Source organism: Pleurodeles waltl, chromosome 8 (genome assembly GCF_031143425.1).
Source record: "Pleurodeles waltl isolate 20211129_DDA chromosome 8, aPleWal1.hap1.20221129, whole genome shotgun sequence".
NCBI classification, from domain to species: domain Eukaryota; kingdom Metazoa; phylum Chordata; class Amphibia; order Caudata; family Salamandridae; genus Pleurodeles; species Pleurodeles waltl.
Genome location: NC_090447.1, coordinates 621143639 through 621162225, shown reverse-complemented (window position 1 = coordinate 621162225; position 18587 = coordinate 621143639). Strand labels below are relative to the sequence as shown.

Below are 18587 nucleotides of genomic sequence, written 5' to 3'. Positions count from 1 at the left end.
CGCCGATATAACGCAGGACGCGCTGAGGATTGTTTGGCTTACTCTTTGTAGAGGATTTCCCTCGCTTACCGCTATTTCAGATTTCTATTTACAATTGTGACTACTGACGCCAGAAGATTTCATTCTGTTCTGGATGGGCCTTGAGAAAGCCCCCGCCTACCCGCTTAAGGGGCGAAACACGTGTTGGCTGTTCCTCTACTGAATGTTGCTATTTGTTCCAAACCGTGATATCAGCAGATTGGACTGTCATTTCGCGGATCTTTTGATTTGAACTTCAGCTTCCAGACTGTCACAAATTCACTGGACTAATAACTTCTGGAACTGATTACTTCTTCCTCTTCTCTCAATAAAGCATTACGGAAGCATTAAGCTGAGTACTATTAATTTTTGAAGTGGAAACTCATCTCCAATTGATCCAGCATAATAATTTATTGGGAGGCTTAGGGTCCAGGCCTTCCGGTCTTGAGTTCCCCCAACCATTTTATAAATTCGGCATTCCAAGGAAGTCTACTGGCTGGACTCCCCCTTTCTTCTTTGTAGCAGTTTCTGGAAAGTGTGCACTCCTGTGAAGCATGTGTCCAATTAAAACACTGGTCAGTCAACACACTAGTCACCTTTTGGTTATTTTAAAAATGTGAATTGTGTTAGTAAATTATTGGATTTCAATCCCTTACCTTGGTAGGCGAATAGGGAATGGAACTAGGACAATTCAATTGAGTGTTTGTTAATTGAAAGTTTCAGAAGGTGTTATGCTAAAAGTTTCACGGATATCTTAGTAGCCAGGTTAGAAGGAATCTAGACTGATTTTACCCTACTAATTGGTATTTATCAAGCACTGAATTACTGATGATAACATTCGACTAGCAGTCACTCTCCTTGGCAGACCAGATTGGGAGAAATATCTAGTTACCTTTCTTTCTCAGCTCCAGGAAGGGGTTTGATCATATCGATATGGAGTGAAGTTACTTGTTTAAGGTGCTAGACCAGATGAGGAGAGTACCCCCAATAAAATCTGTAGGACAGCTAGTTTCGTTCACCATCAAACAAAATTTATATTGATGACAAGATGGAACCGACAATGTTACTGTCATGGGCACAGGCAGGGGTTCCCAGTCTCTCCACGTCCAGTTGTCCTCTCTTAAGAGCCTCTCCTGCAAAGAGTAATAACTTGTTGTTTGCACTTCTGCCACTTTGAGGAGCTATAAATAAAAGATGTTACTTTCACCCACTCATGTTGTGAAGTAACTGACCTTCAGGAGGATGCATTGCTGAGTCGAGTGTTCAGGGATTCAAGCGCCTGTCTTGCTAATTACCACTTTGTTGCAGAGACGAACCTACAACTCATTGAGCTATCCCTCTAATGATCAGTAGCAACAACTGGGTCCTTGGAAAAATGATTCTGATCATCACAAACTAACCATATTTGCTAAATATATTCTTTGTTCCTTTACTAACCCAGATACATCTCTACTGACACTTTGTTCGGTATGGGACACGTTTAAGAGGGCGCCAGGATTTAAAACTAAATATTCAAAATCCACAGACATGAGTCTCAGAGTTGATGGCCACTACTGCTCTACCCACTTTAAGAATATGGGGTGATCCACAGCGTCAATCAGATATGGAGGTTTCACTCTAAACAGACCTGCTAAAGACACTTAAAACTATAACTTTCCCCGGCTACTACCAGAGGGCAGACAGGACTTCTGACACTTTTTGACAGATTAGAAATTCCCACTCTCCTCTGCATGAGACTCTGTACTAACATTATCCCAATCCCAATTATAAGGTGCCAATACTTTCTTTTTGTGAAAAGGGGACGGGGGCAACACCGACCTGCTAAGTGTTGCGCATTACCAGAGACACTCACAGAATTTGTTGCCTGTGACATATTCCAGCGATCAGAGACAAATGTAACACACAAGAAACAAAATGTAATGTACAAGAAAGAATTTCAGTTGTAGCAGGTCTGCTATCACTCTCCCCAGTAAAACGTTCATGCTGCTTCATTTACAAAATACATATAAAATATATGTAAAAGGATAGTAGAAGGGAGAAAAGTGTGATAAAGTAGGTATTTTTCTCAAAGAAAGAAATAATAATTTCTATCCACCTTTAGCCACTTGTGTATAGAGTGAACATTTGTACCTGAATGGGTTATATTCCTGGGAATTATTCATATTTCAGAAGACCATCTGTAGCTATCAGTGAACTACTTATGTGGGTTTACTGATTGCTGAATTTTGTACAGCTGAGTAAGGGTAATGTATATGCTAACCGTGTAAATATTTAAATCGGGATTTTGAAGATTAGAACTCTAGTCTGCTAAATCGATAGTCTGGGATCCCAACCAATCCCCTGTGCTGATAAGACCAAAAACAGCTTAGTTGAAATCCCACTCAATTGAACATATTTCAGGGTGAGTGGCAGCATACTAATTTACCCTATGTCATATGTACTGGAGCGGATTTCGGACAGACTTCTCTTGCTATATAAAACTGTGGTTTAAGTACTGACCTTCCTGCAATAAGCATTAATGACATTCTTTGGTTTGCTGTATTTAGTCTGTTGCAAATAAAACATGCAGAGATGTATCACCATCTCTAAACTGGTACAGTAATTGTTTTTTCCCATTGACATTTTTTTTTTCCTTATTTTAAAATGCTTCGCTTTGAAATTAATTTATGAGAGAAGTTTCCCAAAAACATGGTAAAAACAAATAACTGAACCACTATGTATTTTAATGTGTGCAAATCATAAAGAAGTAGCAATAGCTCCCAATAAGAATGTTTCTTCTATTTTTAAATCGGTATGTTAAGTCACCTACTGGTGAACTGGTTCAGTCCGATCTGATATTTATGCCCCCTCTAATGATGACACAATTCTCCATTGACCTTCATGCAATAACTTAAGTGTTAGATTTCTGCTTAAAAATGAATTATCTAAGCTCACTGTGCTGGCTGTCTCCCGAAGGGCACCCAAGAAACCTTCCAGCAGAACATACAGACTCAATGCAGTGAACGCTTCACATACCTACACATGTTCTTCCATCTGGTCCCAGCTGAAGCCCAGGGGATGGGCACAGGCATCTGACCTCACCCATGACCTCTTCACATCCGTACTGACAGTTCGCCATGGCACAGGACCTTGAATCTGAAATTAGTAGCACACCGTCGAGGTTAAAGATCACACTGTTCAGTTCCTTACGGGAGCAGAGACTAACACCACTATGTTTGCCATCCTTACTGGTCGAACATTTAACCGCCATGATTGGGATATTACCGGTCTAACACGACCATGTTTGTGGTATTTGCAGGCAAGGAATCTGACTTGTTCTTCTTAACCTTTTCCTAAATTATACAAGTTATGTGACAGCAGGACAGCTTCTAGAGCTAAACAAATAAAAACTGAGTGGAATAAAATGACACTTCGAGCCACAGGGAGGACTATCTTGGGAAGCCTAGAAAGCTTGGAACTGCATTTTTAAAGCCAAGGGAAATAAACAAAGAAAGATCAGATGTAGTGAAGGTGTAAATGGTACAATAGAGCTATACTTAAAAGAATTGTCAGAATAGATATTTAAAAAAAGGGGAAACTCCATCCAGTGACAATGTCAAAATTACTATTTCGTCCCTGACAATGTTTTGGCAAAGACAAAGTAGCCATGCATTGGCATTATGCAGTCAAAGAGGGTATTTTCTTTGTATGAACTTATCTCTCAGTTCACTGAGTATATTTAGGTAGCAGGATGGAGAATTAAACTTTCTGGGGCCCTATTACAAATAGTGCCCCAGGGCACAATGGCCGACTGAGCCCACTTTTTGCCTCCCCCAGGGCAATGTGGTATTACATAAGGGAAGGTAGACGCTTGCGCAGCTTCTTTTACAATACTAATAACACCGGTGCAAATGTAGCACCAGCGCGCTAGCTTCAGAGGGCCTTCCCTCATTTCCATGGGGGCATGACCCAGAGCAAATAAGGGAATCACTTTGCCTCTGTGCGTGTGCAGTAATATCGACATAGTGCGGTCTTAATACATATGCAGGCGCAGAGTAAAGGCAAAGTGGCCCTTTTGAGGTGCACTGAGTGTGCCACAAAAAAGGTGACCACTGTCAACGCACCCCCTGAGGGCTGTTGTCAGGAGGTGGAAAAGCGGATCCCATGGAAGCCAAGGCATTTCTCTGCAGGCAGTGCAGTCACTCACTGCATCCACCTGCAGGGGAATCTCAGTTCCCACTTTAAAGTGCATGCCGTTTGCCGCCTGCACACAGAAACACAGAGTGGCTTTGAAACAGCCACTCAGATGTTCACTGAATGTGCTGCCACTAGGGCAGCATGAGTCTGTGGCTGCCCTGGGCGCTACTCATTCATTGAATTAGGGCGCACCATCTATGTTTGCTCCTGTCCGAAACAATAACAGTGCACCCTATGTAATTAGGGAAGTGCTAGTTTGTAAAAAGACTGAGGGGGTCATTCTGACCCTGGCGGTAGACTACCGCCAGGCCAACGACCGCGGATGCACCGCCAACAGGCTGGCGGTGCATCCATGGGCATTCTGACCGCGGCGGTACCGCCGCGGTCAGAAACGGAAAACCGGCGGTGTCCCGCCGGTTTCCCGCTGCCCTGGGGAATCCTCCATGGCGGCGCTGCAGGCAGCGCCGCCATGGGGATTCCGACCCCCTTACCGCCAGCCTGGCTCTGGCGGTTGTGACCGCCAGAACCTGGCTGGCGGTAACGGGTGTCGCGGGGCCCCCTAACAGGGCCCCACCAAGATTTTCAGTGTCTGCCAAGCAGACACTGAAAATCGCGACGGGTACAACTGCACCCGTCGCACCCCTTCCACTCCGCCGGCTCCATTCGGAGCCGGCATCCCCATGGAAGGGGGTTTCCCGCTGGGCTGGCGGGCGGCCTTCTGGCGGTCGCCCGCCAGCCCAGCGGGAAACTCAGAATTACTGCGGCGGTCTTTTGACCGCGCAGCGGTATTCTGACGGCGGTACTTTGGCGGGCGGCCTCTGCCGCCCGCCAAAGTCAGAATGAGGCCCTGAGTGCCGAAGCTCTTTTCAGAGACCAGCGTCTGGTGCAATTAAATGTTGGTGCGTGGAATGCCAAGACTTCATGGCCTTAAAACCACCTCATGCCTCTTTAATCCACAACTCAACTCTCCCTGTCTCTTGATATCACTCTTGCAAGCTTCTGCTTTCCCTTTTTTCTGACAGGTTTTCCATCTTTCTCTCCCTCTGTCTTTTTACTTTATGTGTTTCCATCTCTTGATCTTGGGAAAAGTCCAATCAGGAAAAATAAGTGCTGGTCCCCAAAAAAGCAGGGCCAGTGGCTCCCATCGGCAACCAGCTGCTCAAGTTAATCCCTGAATACGGTCCCAGGTGTCCAAATATAAGCAGAAAATTATTGGGGACACTTGAATAACTTGGCTTGTAATAACAAAGGGGTTCACTACCCCAGTGTGCACCGTGAACACCCTCAGTGAGTGTGCCTGGTGAAGATTAAGCATTTGTGCTATATCGGTGAAAATAATGTCCTTGTTGCTGTGCAAGAACTAACTCTGCTGCAGACAACGCAGTATGAAAACATAGCACACGAAGCACGGTTTCCAGCTCCCACACTGTGCTTCGCCAGCTTCGAGGGTGACCTTAAAGACGCCCCACAAAGGTGGAAGCCCTCTAATCCTACACAAAGACTCAAGTTGGCATTAAGGGCCTCTTCTGTGGCCAAAGTGCAGTGTTCAATGTGAGATCAGAAATTGTGGGGCAACAATGCACTAGCCAATTCATTGCTATGAGATGGTAACACAATGGTGTGTCAAGTGACATTTATAAGTACACATTGACCACAATTCGAAATGCTAACAAAAACATTTGAATGAACAAAAGGTGCAGTATGCTGCTTCAGGGAGACTGTCAGTGAGGCCCCTGCTGCACCGTTTGTGTGTCAGAAGGCACATCTCCTTTGCTACTACCTCCTTTGAGGACCTTTTAGCTAGTGCATCTGCATCTGTAATATGGCACAGGAAATGGTCAAAAGAAATTCCTATTTGTAATGAGGAGACCCAATAGTGTGTAGGACACAGAACAGGCCATGCAAATACAAACCTATATTATGTTCCCGGACCACTGCACTCCTAAAGTGCCTGTAGCACAGAGAAATACATCATCCTGGAGCAAACCACCGATCTGTGACCTCCCTCTTTTGGCTGCAGCACTCACCATGATGACATAGGCTATTCATTTCTCATTGTAGCTCATATGATAAAACTGCACAGTGTACATATGGTTCTTCTAAATCCAGCCCACTCTCCCACCTCTCCACACGACTTACTTGCGCACGAGCCATCTGGCATCAGCATGTAGCCGTTGAGGCAATAGCATTTGTAGCTGCCATGAGTGTTCATACACCTGTGCTCGCAGGGGCGGGGCTTCAGTCCGCATTCATTCACATCTGAAAGGAGAGCAGAGAAACATATGTGCAGCACGTTTATTTCTCAACAACAATTCATCGACACAGAGGGTCCTGGCAGGGATTGTGATCTGGAAAAGGGTTTAGAAGGCTTGCTTTTGGCCCACAGGCAGACACATGCTAGGGGGGTGACGCGAGGAGCCTTGCCCCGGCCTATAAGCACAGTCCCACGTGATGGCCACTGGGGAAAGGAACAGAAAGAAAACCAGGGCTGTGCATGCAGATGTGTTTTTTTACACTTATGCCTGTTTTATTTGTGTTCGGGGATGGCAGCGAGAGGGAATGGAGATTATGTCTTCCAAATAAAATTGAGACCTTCTTGTTATTGAGGAACAGTGCAAGTATTTCAGGAGCTCTGGGGAAAATCAAATTTTTCTTTTGGAACAGGCCTTGTCCCCTAATTAAAGATCTATTCATAATTTTGCACTGCCTACTGGTGACACGAAAAGACTGCTGACTTGCTTCACCTGCTGGCCGGGACTGCCCTCTGAATATTGCAGTTGGTTAGCGATGAGTATCTCCTCTGTCCTTCTAATGTGTGCTTTCAGCCGTGCATCCCTGAAAGCCCACCCACCCACAAGCAACGATAGGGAATGAGTACTGCGGAGGGTATTGCCCCGGCTCTGCTGACACTGCCTGGAGGCCTACGTGTCACCTGTGAGTACACTCACAGAGGTAAGATGAATAAACTTTCACTCACTGAGCTGTGTTGCCTCTTGCATTGCCCACCATGCCCAGAAAAGATAGCTTCCAAGTTGGTATTTTTGCCCCGATCCCATATAAACACTGATGTGTGATGAGAGTGGAACCCACTAGACCAGTGGTTCCCAACCTGTGGTCCGGGGACCCCTGGGGGTCCGTGAAGCCTCCTCTGGGGGTCCGCGACAACTCAGAAAATTAAATAATATTAACATATTCGATCCCCAACTCCCAGTAATGACTCAGTGGGAGGGTCCTCGGATCCCAGTAATGATTCAGTGGGGGTCCCTGGGTTCCAGTAATGATAAAGTGGGGGGCCACATAAGACAAAAGGTTGGGAACCACTGCACTAGACCCTACATCTTTCAGAGCGAGCAGATTGGCAGTATTCATCTATAGAGAAAGATGCCATTGATGCTTTATGACTAAAACTAGTCGGGGTAACCGGATTGCAGTTATGTTTGTGCGTTGCTTTCAAATGCCAAATATACTTTACTCTTTTCACACGGAAACACAGTGGACTTGGGCCAAATGAGCAGCTTTTAAATGGGCTAGGCTCTAGGATTAATTGCACCAAATTCTCTTATAATTACTCTGCATAAGAAACAAGGTCTAGGAAACTACCGAGAAGAATATCTATGCTGACATTGATGCTGCTTGGGTGACTTTGAGGACAAGCACAAATAAATTCTTAAAGATAACATCACCAGTGTTAATAAGCCATGGCTCTGAAGAGGAAGTCATCGATTTCTCTCATGGCCTTGCATTGTTCGAACGTTGCCAGAGACCAAATATAGGCTCATATTTATACTTTTTTAGCCCCGCATTTGTGTCATTTTTTACGCGAAAGGAGCGCAAACTTACAAAATACAATTGGCCCATATTTATACTTTTTGACGCAAACCAGTGCTGGCGCTGGTTTGCGTATTTTTTTTTACCGCCGGCTAATGCCATTCCTATGCGCCATGCAGGCGCCTCATTTAAGGAATGACGTTAGCCGGCGCCGCGGACTGGTCTGAGTAAAAAAACAATGACTCAAACCAGGCAGGGCCGGCGGTGGGGAAAATGGGGGTTGTGCATCAAAAAATGTTGCAAGTTAGGTTTGAGGCAAAAATTATGCCTCAAACCGGACTTGTGCCATTTTTTGGCGCACAACCTCCATTGAAATGACTCCTGTCTTAGCAAAGACAGGAGTCATGCCACCTTGACCAATGGCCATGCCCAGGGGACTTGTGTCCCTTGGGCATGGTCATTGGGCACAGTGGCATGTAGGGGGGCCCAAATTAGGCCCCCTATGCGACTTAAAAAAAATTAAAAAAATACTTACCTCAACTTACCTGTACTTACCTGGGATGGGTCCCCCCATCCATGGGTGTCCTACAGGGGTGGTCGAGTGTGGCAGGGGGTGTCCCCGGGGGCAGGGAAGGGCACCTCTGGACTCCTTCCATGGTCAGAGACTATGGAAGTGAGCCCATAGATCCCTTAACGCCTGCCCTGACCCAGCCATTAAAAAACAGCACACATCAGGCTGTGCGCCGTTTTTTAAGGCCTGCCCCCTCCTGTGCATCAAAATGACGCTGGAGTATAAATAAGGCGCACAGGCCTTAAAGTCATTTTTTGGGCGGGAACGCCTACCTTGCATCTCATTAACGCAAGGCAGTTTCCTGCATCCAAAAAATGACGCACACGGAGGAATTTTGACATCCGCGGGCCCGGGTGTCAAAGTTTAATATGGTTTGCGCCGAATGTGCATCAAAATTTTTGATGCACATTCGGCGCAAACAAAGTATAAATATGCCCCAATTGTATTTTGTAAGTTTGCGCCACTTTTGGGTTAAAAAATTACGCAAATGCGGGGCTAAAAAATTATAAATATGGGCCATAGTTTCTTTGGGCCGAAGGAGCAGGTCATAATGATGTGGAGCTCTATGGACAGTATCTCGAGCAACTGCAGCAGTTTGTTTCACAAGAGTTGGTGAATTCATAACATATTTTGTAAATTTCTTGCTAGGGTTTGTTCCACTGCTAGACTGTAAGCCATAGTTAATATGAGTATGTATAACTAAAGACCTGAATATTTGTTTGCAAATCTTGTCAGTTGCCTTTTAAATGTACCAGTAATTATTTGGAAACATTAGTGATGAACGTTGGATTTCCCAGTAATAACAATCGGAATAACACTGTCATGCAGTCAAACTTGTGTAGTAAAATCTGTTCTTTATGTGATGGGATTTTCACATTGGATGTAAAAATTAACATATTGGATGGAGAAATGTCTGAAATCATGTAACATTACAGACGGTAATGCATGTTTTTACCAAATTCTGAACCATTTTAGGTTTTTTAAAAGTCTATAGGTGTCCTGTTTTTATTTCCCATTCAATATATCGTATAATAAAGTTCAAATTTCAGGAAACAAATTCTAACAGAGCCATGGTATGCAATCCTAATCCGAGCAAAGTAATATTACAAGAACATCAATCTATCACTGGAGTTCACCACACCCCTATTATGTAGGGAGCAGATCAGAACAAAAGTGTGTATTTAATGAGTTGAAAGCACTTTTTTATATAAAGTGTTTGTGCATGCTTTGCAAAACTATGTTTTTTTGGAAATGGAACCAAAAGCTATTCGTGCTCTCCCTTCAATCTGCAGTTGTAATCATGGAGTATCAAAATACCATTGAATTCTGGTCACCTGCAAGTCTCAATAAAGAGCTGCGTTACAAGCGGCAAATCCCTCCTTAATATTTGTAAAGTAAAGCTGTATAAAGCTTGAAGGAATCTTGTGTATAAAACGGTGTCCTCTTTAGCTGAATGACTGTTGATGCCATTCCTTGAAGGGAGAAGATTAATGTTTTCATAGTTTCTCTTTGACTTTAACGTTGATTTTTTGCTTCTTAGTTTCTTTTGGGTGTTTTATAGAAGTAGAATTTTTTGTTCTTCAAGCATTTTTACTACTTTACTGCTGGTTGTGGTGGCCGATAGGAATGTTGATATTTTGTATAAATGTACTAAATTATTTTTGTAAGTTGAATTTCCTTTGAGTTAAAAAAATTATCAATGAGTACCCCAATACACAATGGAACGAATCACCAGGCTGCTTTGCAGTTTCACATTCAAACACAAGACTGATATAAAAAACTATATGATATTTAATTTAACAAAACAAACAACAGTGGTAAAAAGGTGGGCGCAGTTATGGCACTGATGAAGACAGCTGCATCTCGGCGAAGCACCCCCATCGCTAGCAAACACTATGGTGAACTTATTTTGGGTGAATTCAGGAGCAGTCAAGCTAGCGACTGGATTTGAAATACTTTTGAGACATTTTAACTTGGGGACACAGCTATTTTCTTGTCTTTTCAACCTGAGAGATGTTCCCACAACCATTTTGTTTCCTCTCATGACTGGAGGTTTGCATTACTTTTATCTTCCCTGCGAATAGTGGTGCCCCTCTGCTAAATTTGACTTTGCCATTTTGCTACCAACTATTTCAAGTTGCTTTTTACATGATACTCAATGGTTTTTGGTGGTATGTATTGGTGGTATGTATTACCAATTTGTGGAATTGGGATGCCTGGGCCCCATTTGAAACTTTCATGAATGATGTGAGCTTCCTGTATTTCCTTCAGAGATAGCAGTTTCTTATGTTTTTGCCTGGTGCTGTGAGGAATTTTTCATGAGCATTTTGTAATATAATGTACATCGTTTTGCAGATAAATTGTGGCCAGTGTGCTGTTTCATAGGTTGCCAAGATAAGTGCATGTTTTTCTTCTAAATTATCCTATTTGTTTTTGGCATATATTACACTTGCTGAGGACAGAAATAAAAAATCCAGAATCGCTTGGAGACATCCATATAAAAAATCATACATTTTCAGTCTCTCACCAAAACTAGAGCTGGTATAATGATTTTCCTTCTATTGACAGTCTGGAAACTGCGTCTCGTGCTCTGAGTTCTAGAGCCATCACCAAGAAAATGAATGCTTCAGGTTCGATAAAGAGGCCCAAAAAAAAAAAAAGATGTTGACTCTCCTCCCAAATCTCCTTCCTTATTAACCATAGATGAATTGATTGAAGAATTAAAGTAATTGGGACCATTTTTCATTGAAACTACTGCTACTCTGCAGCCACTGGAGGAGAGGAGGTCTATGGTTGATAAAAGGATCTCTACTATGGAATAGCAAATCAATGAGGTGGAGGACTCAATACCCAAAGGTTCACAAATTAAAAAAGATATTGTCATGTTTAAAAGAGCCACCAATGACTTGGAGAACAGAAATAGGAGAAACAATCTCAGACTTTATGGCATTCCGGAAGGAACAGAGGACATAAATATGATTGCTTTTCTTCAGTCACTATTACCATACATTGTTCGTGGGATTTTCAAACACCCTTTAAACATGCAGAGAGACCATCATTTTAGTCCAAAAATCACATCAACCTCTCGGGCTAGACCTAGAGGTATTATTATGTTATTTCTCCGATACACTGATTGGATGGAGATCCTTAAAGCCCAAAATTGCAAAAATCTCTTCAGCAGTCAGGAAATACTATTTTGTTGTCTTAGGATGTTTCCAACATAGCAGCTACTAGGTGGAAACCATTCCTTGATGTAAGACCTTAACTTAGGGCTATGAATGCCAGATATGAACTGGTACATCCTTGCTTCTTCAAGGTTACTTACAGAGACAAAACCACCACATATACTGACCCCATTGTTTTAAAGTACTTCATACAATGACACCAGGCGGAAGATCTGGTTTTGGTGCTCACGACATTAGTTAATTGTGCTTGGTTGCTGCTGAATGTATTAACATATGATTTTTCATCCACTTAGAGTTCCTCTCTTGAGTGTTCTGCAGATTCATCTCTCAATCTCCTTGAAAGTAGTTGTGATATGTTGCAAGTAAAACTGTTCAATGGATATCAGTTATTTAATTTCATTAGTTTCACGTCTGACATATTTGTCCTTTGTGTAGGTAAGTGACAGTCATTTCTTTATGTGTAAGTATCTCTGTTATTGTTTATTTCACTCACCACTTTGAAATCTTTCATGTATTGTTTATTGTTTTGTCGTTCTTGTAATATGCAAATATAAGCCATGGTCTGAATGTCTTCTTGTTTGTTCCCACTACTTTGCATCTGGTATGGTGGATGTCTTATTGTTAGAAAGGTTTCAATGTATAACTTTTTTACAGTCACCTTCTTTTTTCTGTTTCTAGATTGGGATGTATTCATCTGTCAGTTTTTGAGTCTTTTGATTTCTTTATTACTTTCTACATTTCTCCTTTTTCAATCTCTTCTTTCTTCTACTGCCTCCCATTTTCGTATATAATATTCAGTTTTCTTGACAGTGAATGTTCTTGTTCTATTCTTAAAATTGTAAAATACACCTTAGAGTTATTACTTGGAATGTTAAGGGCCTAAAAACCATATCCAGAGGCAACACGTTTTAAACCAGCTGTCAAGGGTGAAGGGCCAATTGGTTCTTTCATAAGAAATACATTTGTTAGAGAGTGACATTTCTAAACTTTGGACACAGTGGGTTGGGAATGTTTTCTATTCTTCTGCTTCAGGTAACAAGACTGGAGTTTCTATTTTATGTCATAAGCATTTCACTGTACAGTTCCTTTCAGCAAAAAACAAATTCTGTAGGTAGGGGTTGGTTCATCTTACGGTCAATAACACTGAAATCTGCATTATCAAGTATATGGACCTAATAATCCTGCCCCCCAGTTCTGTTCTAGCCTATCACACACACTTCTAAAATTCCCTACTGATAATTTCATATTGGGGGGTGATTGTAATCAGATAGTTGATACCTTCTTAGACAGACATTAATTGGTCAAATTCATCCCACATTACCACACATAAATCATTTAAGTGGGTAATCTTCCATAGAGGTTTAACAGATGCATGCAGATTAGTTAACATAGACCTTAGAAAATATACTTTCAATTCTACACTACACCAATCCCAACCAAAGATAGATTACCTATTCATTAGCACAAATTTAACTCCGGCTTCACATAGTTCAAAGATTGCTTCCATAGTCATTTCAGACTATTCCCCTGTTTGGTCAGATATTGACCTGCTACATAATAAATTAAAATCCTCAAGAATGAGGTTTAAGAAAACTTTATTATGTGACCCAGTTGTTTTAACACAATACCAAACGTTTACTCATGAATTTATTGCCTTTAATATGAATGACAATGTTGCAATGCATACAGTTGGGACACCTTTAAAGGTGCCTCCAGGGTATTCCTTATCAATTATGTTTCTGGAATGAATAAGAAAGCAGAAAATGAAGCTTTGGAATTTTTACATAAAATGAAAACATTAGAAAACAAATTTTACACAACATAACACAATATACAAACCTAGAGGAACTTATCAAAGCCATGATACAATTTAATAAAAACTCCACAAATAGAGCTTCAGGTTATTTATTAAAAGCTAATGCTTGGTATTACGGAGGTAGAAATAGATCTCACAAACTTCTGGCAAATTACTTAAAATTTAAAAAAGAGAAAACAAATGTCAATTTTATTCTCAGTTCACAAGGATCTACAGACTATAAAGATGGGTACATTTTAAATTGTTTTGTCCAATCATATTCAAATGTATATTCTCCAGATGCTACTCCTGCTGACACTTTATTAAATTATTACTTCTTGCCTTTAAATAAAGACATTTCTCTCCCCTTAGACCTTTCTTTCTTAGAGAGTATCTTTACAATCCAGGAACCTTTGACTGCGCTGAAAGAATTGCCCACAGGTAAAACACCTGGACCTGATGGTTTCACAGTAGAATTTTATTTACAGATCTCTTAGTTGTTACTTCTCCTATACAGACTTGTTACCCCTTTCTTCTGTTCTACCTACTCTAAAGCCTCCTTTACGGAGGCCATGATATGTCACATTCCAAAAAAAGGAAAGGATCTGATGATGTGTCAAAATTAAAGGCCAATAGCTCTCCTAAACACAGATTGTAAAATCTTTGCTAAGGCTCTTGCTCTTAGATTAGAGACTTTCCTACAAGACAATATTGATTCCAAACAAATAGGATTTATTAATGGATGGAAACTTTCTGATAATTCTCACACTTTTCTCAACATAATTAACAAAGCTACTAAACTAGAGTTATCTTTAGAAGCAGAAAAAGCTTTTGATAGGGTAAATTGGACATTTTTGAAAAAGGCGTTACATTGGCATGGATTTGGTCCTAAATGTATAGATTTAGTGTTTCTACTGTTTTCTTCTTCTCAATCCTCTAGATATGTTGGTGGTACTCATTTATCTTATTTTCCTTTGAAACGAAGTACTAGAAAGGGTTGCCCATTATCACTTCTTCTTTTTATTTTGGCCTTGCATACTTTTTATGTCAATTTAAGTCCTCTTCATCCTGTAGTGGTCTTCACATTAAAACTCAACATATTAAAAGTTACTGCTTACGCAAATGATATTTTAATGTTTATGTCATCTCCCAAATCATCCCTCCCAGATTTTTCAAAGAACGACAACTCTGTTCTAAAGTCTGTGAGTACAAACTCAACATTAGTAAATCAGAAATTTTAGTTCTCAATCTTCATTGCCTAAACAGTCAATTTGAGCATTCGGGATTTATATGGAATTCCTCTAAAATTAAAGTCCTGGGTATTTGGTATTGTAATTCATTGCATAACACTCTTAAAGCCAATATCATGAACTATTTGACAAACTCAATGCACATACACAAAAATGGTCTCCTTTGAACCTTTCACGGCGGGCCGCTTAGACACAATACAAATTATTCCTCTTGCAAATCATTTTTCTATGATGTTTTCAATTATTTTACCCAAACAGTTTTTTCACAAATAGACACCATACTTAAAAAATTCCTGAGCAATGATTCAAGTAACCTAGTCATAGGCAACACATATAAGGTCCGATTATGAGTTTGACGGATGGGAAAGCACGTTTGTCAATGGCCGCCGCCTTTGTGGCGACCACCCCACCGGACCTATTAGAAACAAAGGCGTCTGCCCATCGGCTTAGCGGGAAACATGCAGCAGCATTGTCTCTGGCTCGTAATCGAGCCGGCAGCAATGGTGTCGCCTGCAGGGTGCACAAGCACCCTCGCAATGTTCACTGCCTGCACAGCAAGTGCCTGGGCAAAGCAGGGCCCCCCCTGTGGTCCCCCAGCACCTGTTCTCAGCCAGCCTTTTCATGGTGGTGAAAACACCATGAAAAGGCTGTTGGAGAACAAGGTTGTAATACGCAGGGCAGCGCTGCCCTGATGGATTTGACCTCCACCCACCATCAACCTGCCAGGATCACTGATCCCAGCGGAGATGGCGGCACCCTGGTGGTCTGACCACCAGGGTCTTAATGTGGCAGTCGGACTGCCACAGCAGCGGCGGTCCTGATCGCCACTGCGAGGCTGGAGGTCTTAAGACTGCCTACACTGTAATGAGGCGCATAGTCTGTACTGGACTGTAACTTCCCTTATAGGTCACCTTTAATCATCACCTGACATAAAGAGTGAATGGGTGAGAAACTTTGAATGTATAAACAACTACAATATATTAATCACCAATTTGACAACGCTGCTACCTAGCCATATTAATATATATTTTAAAATGTTTCAGGTTTTGTTACACCCACAGTAGAACCAAAGTTGAAACTTGGTTAATTCCTAACAGCATCAGTTGGATGTTTAACTCTCCACCCATTGTGGTGTATCAGCTCCTAAGACCTCCTTTTCTCAAATCCCATGGCCATTCTTTGAATGTCCAGAATGTTCACTGGTATAAGCGTGGAAAATGTAAGAAATCCTCCCAAGAAATAACTAAAAAGTAAAAACATGACAGGACCCAAGAACTGATAATGCCATAACCATTATTAAAGTATTGATGTTTACCAGAGATGTTTTTTGATTTTGAACTAGAAATCAATGTGCCAGTTAGAGATACCAGTACATTATTTATAAATACTTAGACAGGGTTCATTAGCATTGTAATTAGTCCTTGTAGGCCAGTGATAAAAAACAATCATAATGTTTATCCAGTATCAAGGTTATCATATTCAAATTAATGATTCCAAATTACTATGTTCTTTTTATTTAAATATTTTTCAAATGTTTTTGAGCAATTAGATTTTGGATTGAAGTTATCTGCTTAATTTGTCTAAGACAAATCTAAAAATCCTTACTATCAATAACTACTAAACACTTCCCATGCCTACCTAATACTGAAAACCTCTTACTACCCATAAATAATATTCCTCTATGAACATTAAAATACTCTTACTACCCCTTAACATTACCTATCCTTGAACTCTAGGAGCTCCTTTACTACCTCAAAAACCCAACACTGTACCCCAAAAAAACACTTACCTTTGTTTAAAAGATACTCATCCCTATATCCGTATATTAAATCACACATTTTTAAATATAAAAATTAAGTTGCAGTTAAAATTATCATCATTCCTATTTTTTATTTCAAACTACTGAATGACTGTAAATATTAATTAGCTTACATTTAATCTCAAAAAATCAAAGTAATTTCAATTTATAAAGTAACTAAATTTACTAAATGTTTTAATTAAATTATTATAGAACACTATTACAAATTAAAGTCACACTTTTTAACAATATAAAAAACAAATATTAAAGTGATATTATATTTATGTGAAAGTGGCAGTGAAAAATACTATTTTAAACTCAAACAACACTAAAATTCACCAGTTATAGTTAACTAAAGTAGCTGTAACTTGCCCACTTACCATGCATAGTGATGTCATTAATGACGTAATTTAAAAAATCATCAGTGATGTTATCAATGATATGATAGAATGTGTCATGAGTGATGTAATATGTGAGGTGATAAGCAGTGTATGGCATGTTTAAAATAGTATTTTAACTGGCATTTTCACTTAACTATAACGTCACATTAATCCTTGGTTTTATCAGTGAATTTCTAAGGTTTTTGTAATGTAAAGTAAGGTGTTACTATGCCTAACTATAACGTCACTTTAACTTGTTTTTGAGTGCATTTTCTAGTTGTTTTTTATGTGAAGTAAGATTTGATTACCATACCTAAATATCCCAACCCCTCGTAATGCACGGCCACTGGCCAGACCCTGTGTCTGTCCACCCATGTGTGCCAATCTCCCACTACGCAAAAATATATTTTCACTACAACATTTCAGCATCTGCCTTCCTCCGGTAGTACAAGATTGTTTACTCAGAGGCTGCACAGCTGACAGCTTCTGTGCAAACAATCTTTTATTACCACCTGAGGAAGGAGGAAGCTGAAACACTGTAGTGGGAATATATTTGTGTTCTTTGCTGCATCCACGTGTTTTGAGTTACTTCTTGTATATTACATTTCTTAGTGACTCATTTTATCCCTTTGAATCTAGACTTTTGCCTAGCTGGCTGTTGTTTTCTTGGGATTCTAAATATATATATATATATATATATATATATATATATATATACATGGCAAGGTCATGAATTATAGTTACTTTGAGACGCAAGTTATATTTATTTCAGATAACTCTTGCTGTAACTGCTGAGATTCTCAGTTTTTTTGCGAGCAAATTCAGAACCTAACTATAACGTCCCTGCAAGCTTTATTTTTTAAAGTGAATTTTTAAGGTTTTTAATACTATTTCCTAACTATAACGTTCATGTAACGTTTGTTTTTTTCAGTGAATGTCTATGTTTTTGTTTTACATATGTAGAAAAGTCCTCCTTTTTGCTCTGGTCACCCCCAAACTTTTTGAACAGATACTGGTGGTTGTTTTATAAACGCTGGTGAGGTAAAATATACAAATCTGTTTTTCCTTCACTGTAGTAAATGGGCTCCATAAGCTAAAATGGGGTGACTTTATTTTAATTACTTTATTTTAATTCCAATAGGAGCCAGATATTTCAAGTTTGGTATCAAACTGATTGTTCTAATAAATCCCAGAACTTGCAATTGTTGGTTTTAATATAACTAGCTCAGGGAAAGAGTTTTTAGACTCCACCTGAAAGTTGCCAACTCCAGCTCTCTAGTGCCCTTCTCTGATTGACCAACCACTGGCAACCTGACCAGGCTGCCTTGTTAAGGTGTGAAGTAGCCTGGACTGAACACAAAGGAAGTGCCTGGGGGAGGAGATCTGCCTCAGCAGATGGTGAAACAGGATGGGGGGAGAACAGCCAAACTGGACTTCAAAGGAAGGAAGATCATTTGGAGCAGCTCAAGACCTGCCCCATTTCCGCAAACCCAGACAACTAGGTGCCCTCTTGAGGGGTGTGTTAAGGATTTTTAGCCACACCAGTGTGTGGGCTGAACCAGACCTAACGTCCAAAATTCAGTTTCTTCCATTTTGGGTTTTAATGGAATGTTGCTTCTTAGGGTTGATTTTTGCCATTCTTCCCA

The 18587-nt window shown here is 40.6% G+C and overlaps 1 protein-coding gene and 1 pseudogene across 1 annotated transcript in view; one reads left to right on the top strand and one right to left on the bottom strand.

Moving 5' to 3' along the window:
• EGFL6 (EGF like domain multiple 6) overlaps positions 1-18587 on the bottom strand; it is a 381439-nt gene that overhangs the window by 181746 nt on the left and 181106 nt on the right. Inside the window, exons 4-5 of the mRNA XM_069204711.1 lie at positions 6334-6453; positions 3034-3153 (exon numbers count right to left, since the gene is read on the bottom strand). Coding sequence (XP_069060812.1) covers positions 3034-3153; positions 6334-6453 — 240 coding nt within the window. The remainder of the gene's footprint in view (positions 1-3033; positions 3154-6333; positions 6454-18587) is intronic.
• Positions 7408-9157, top strand: LOC138248992 (alpha/beta hydrolase domain-containing protein 17B pseudogene; annotated as a pseudogene).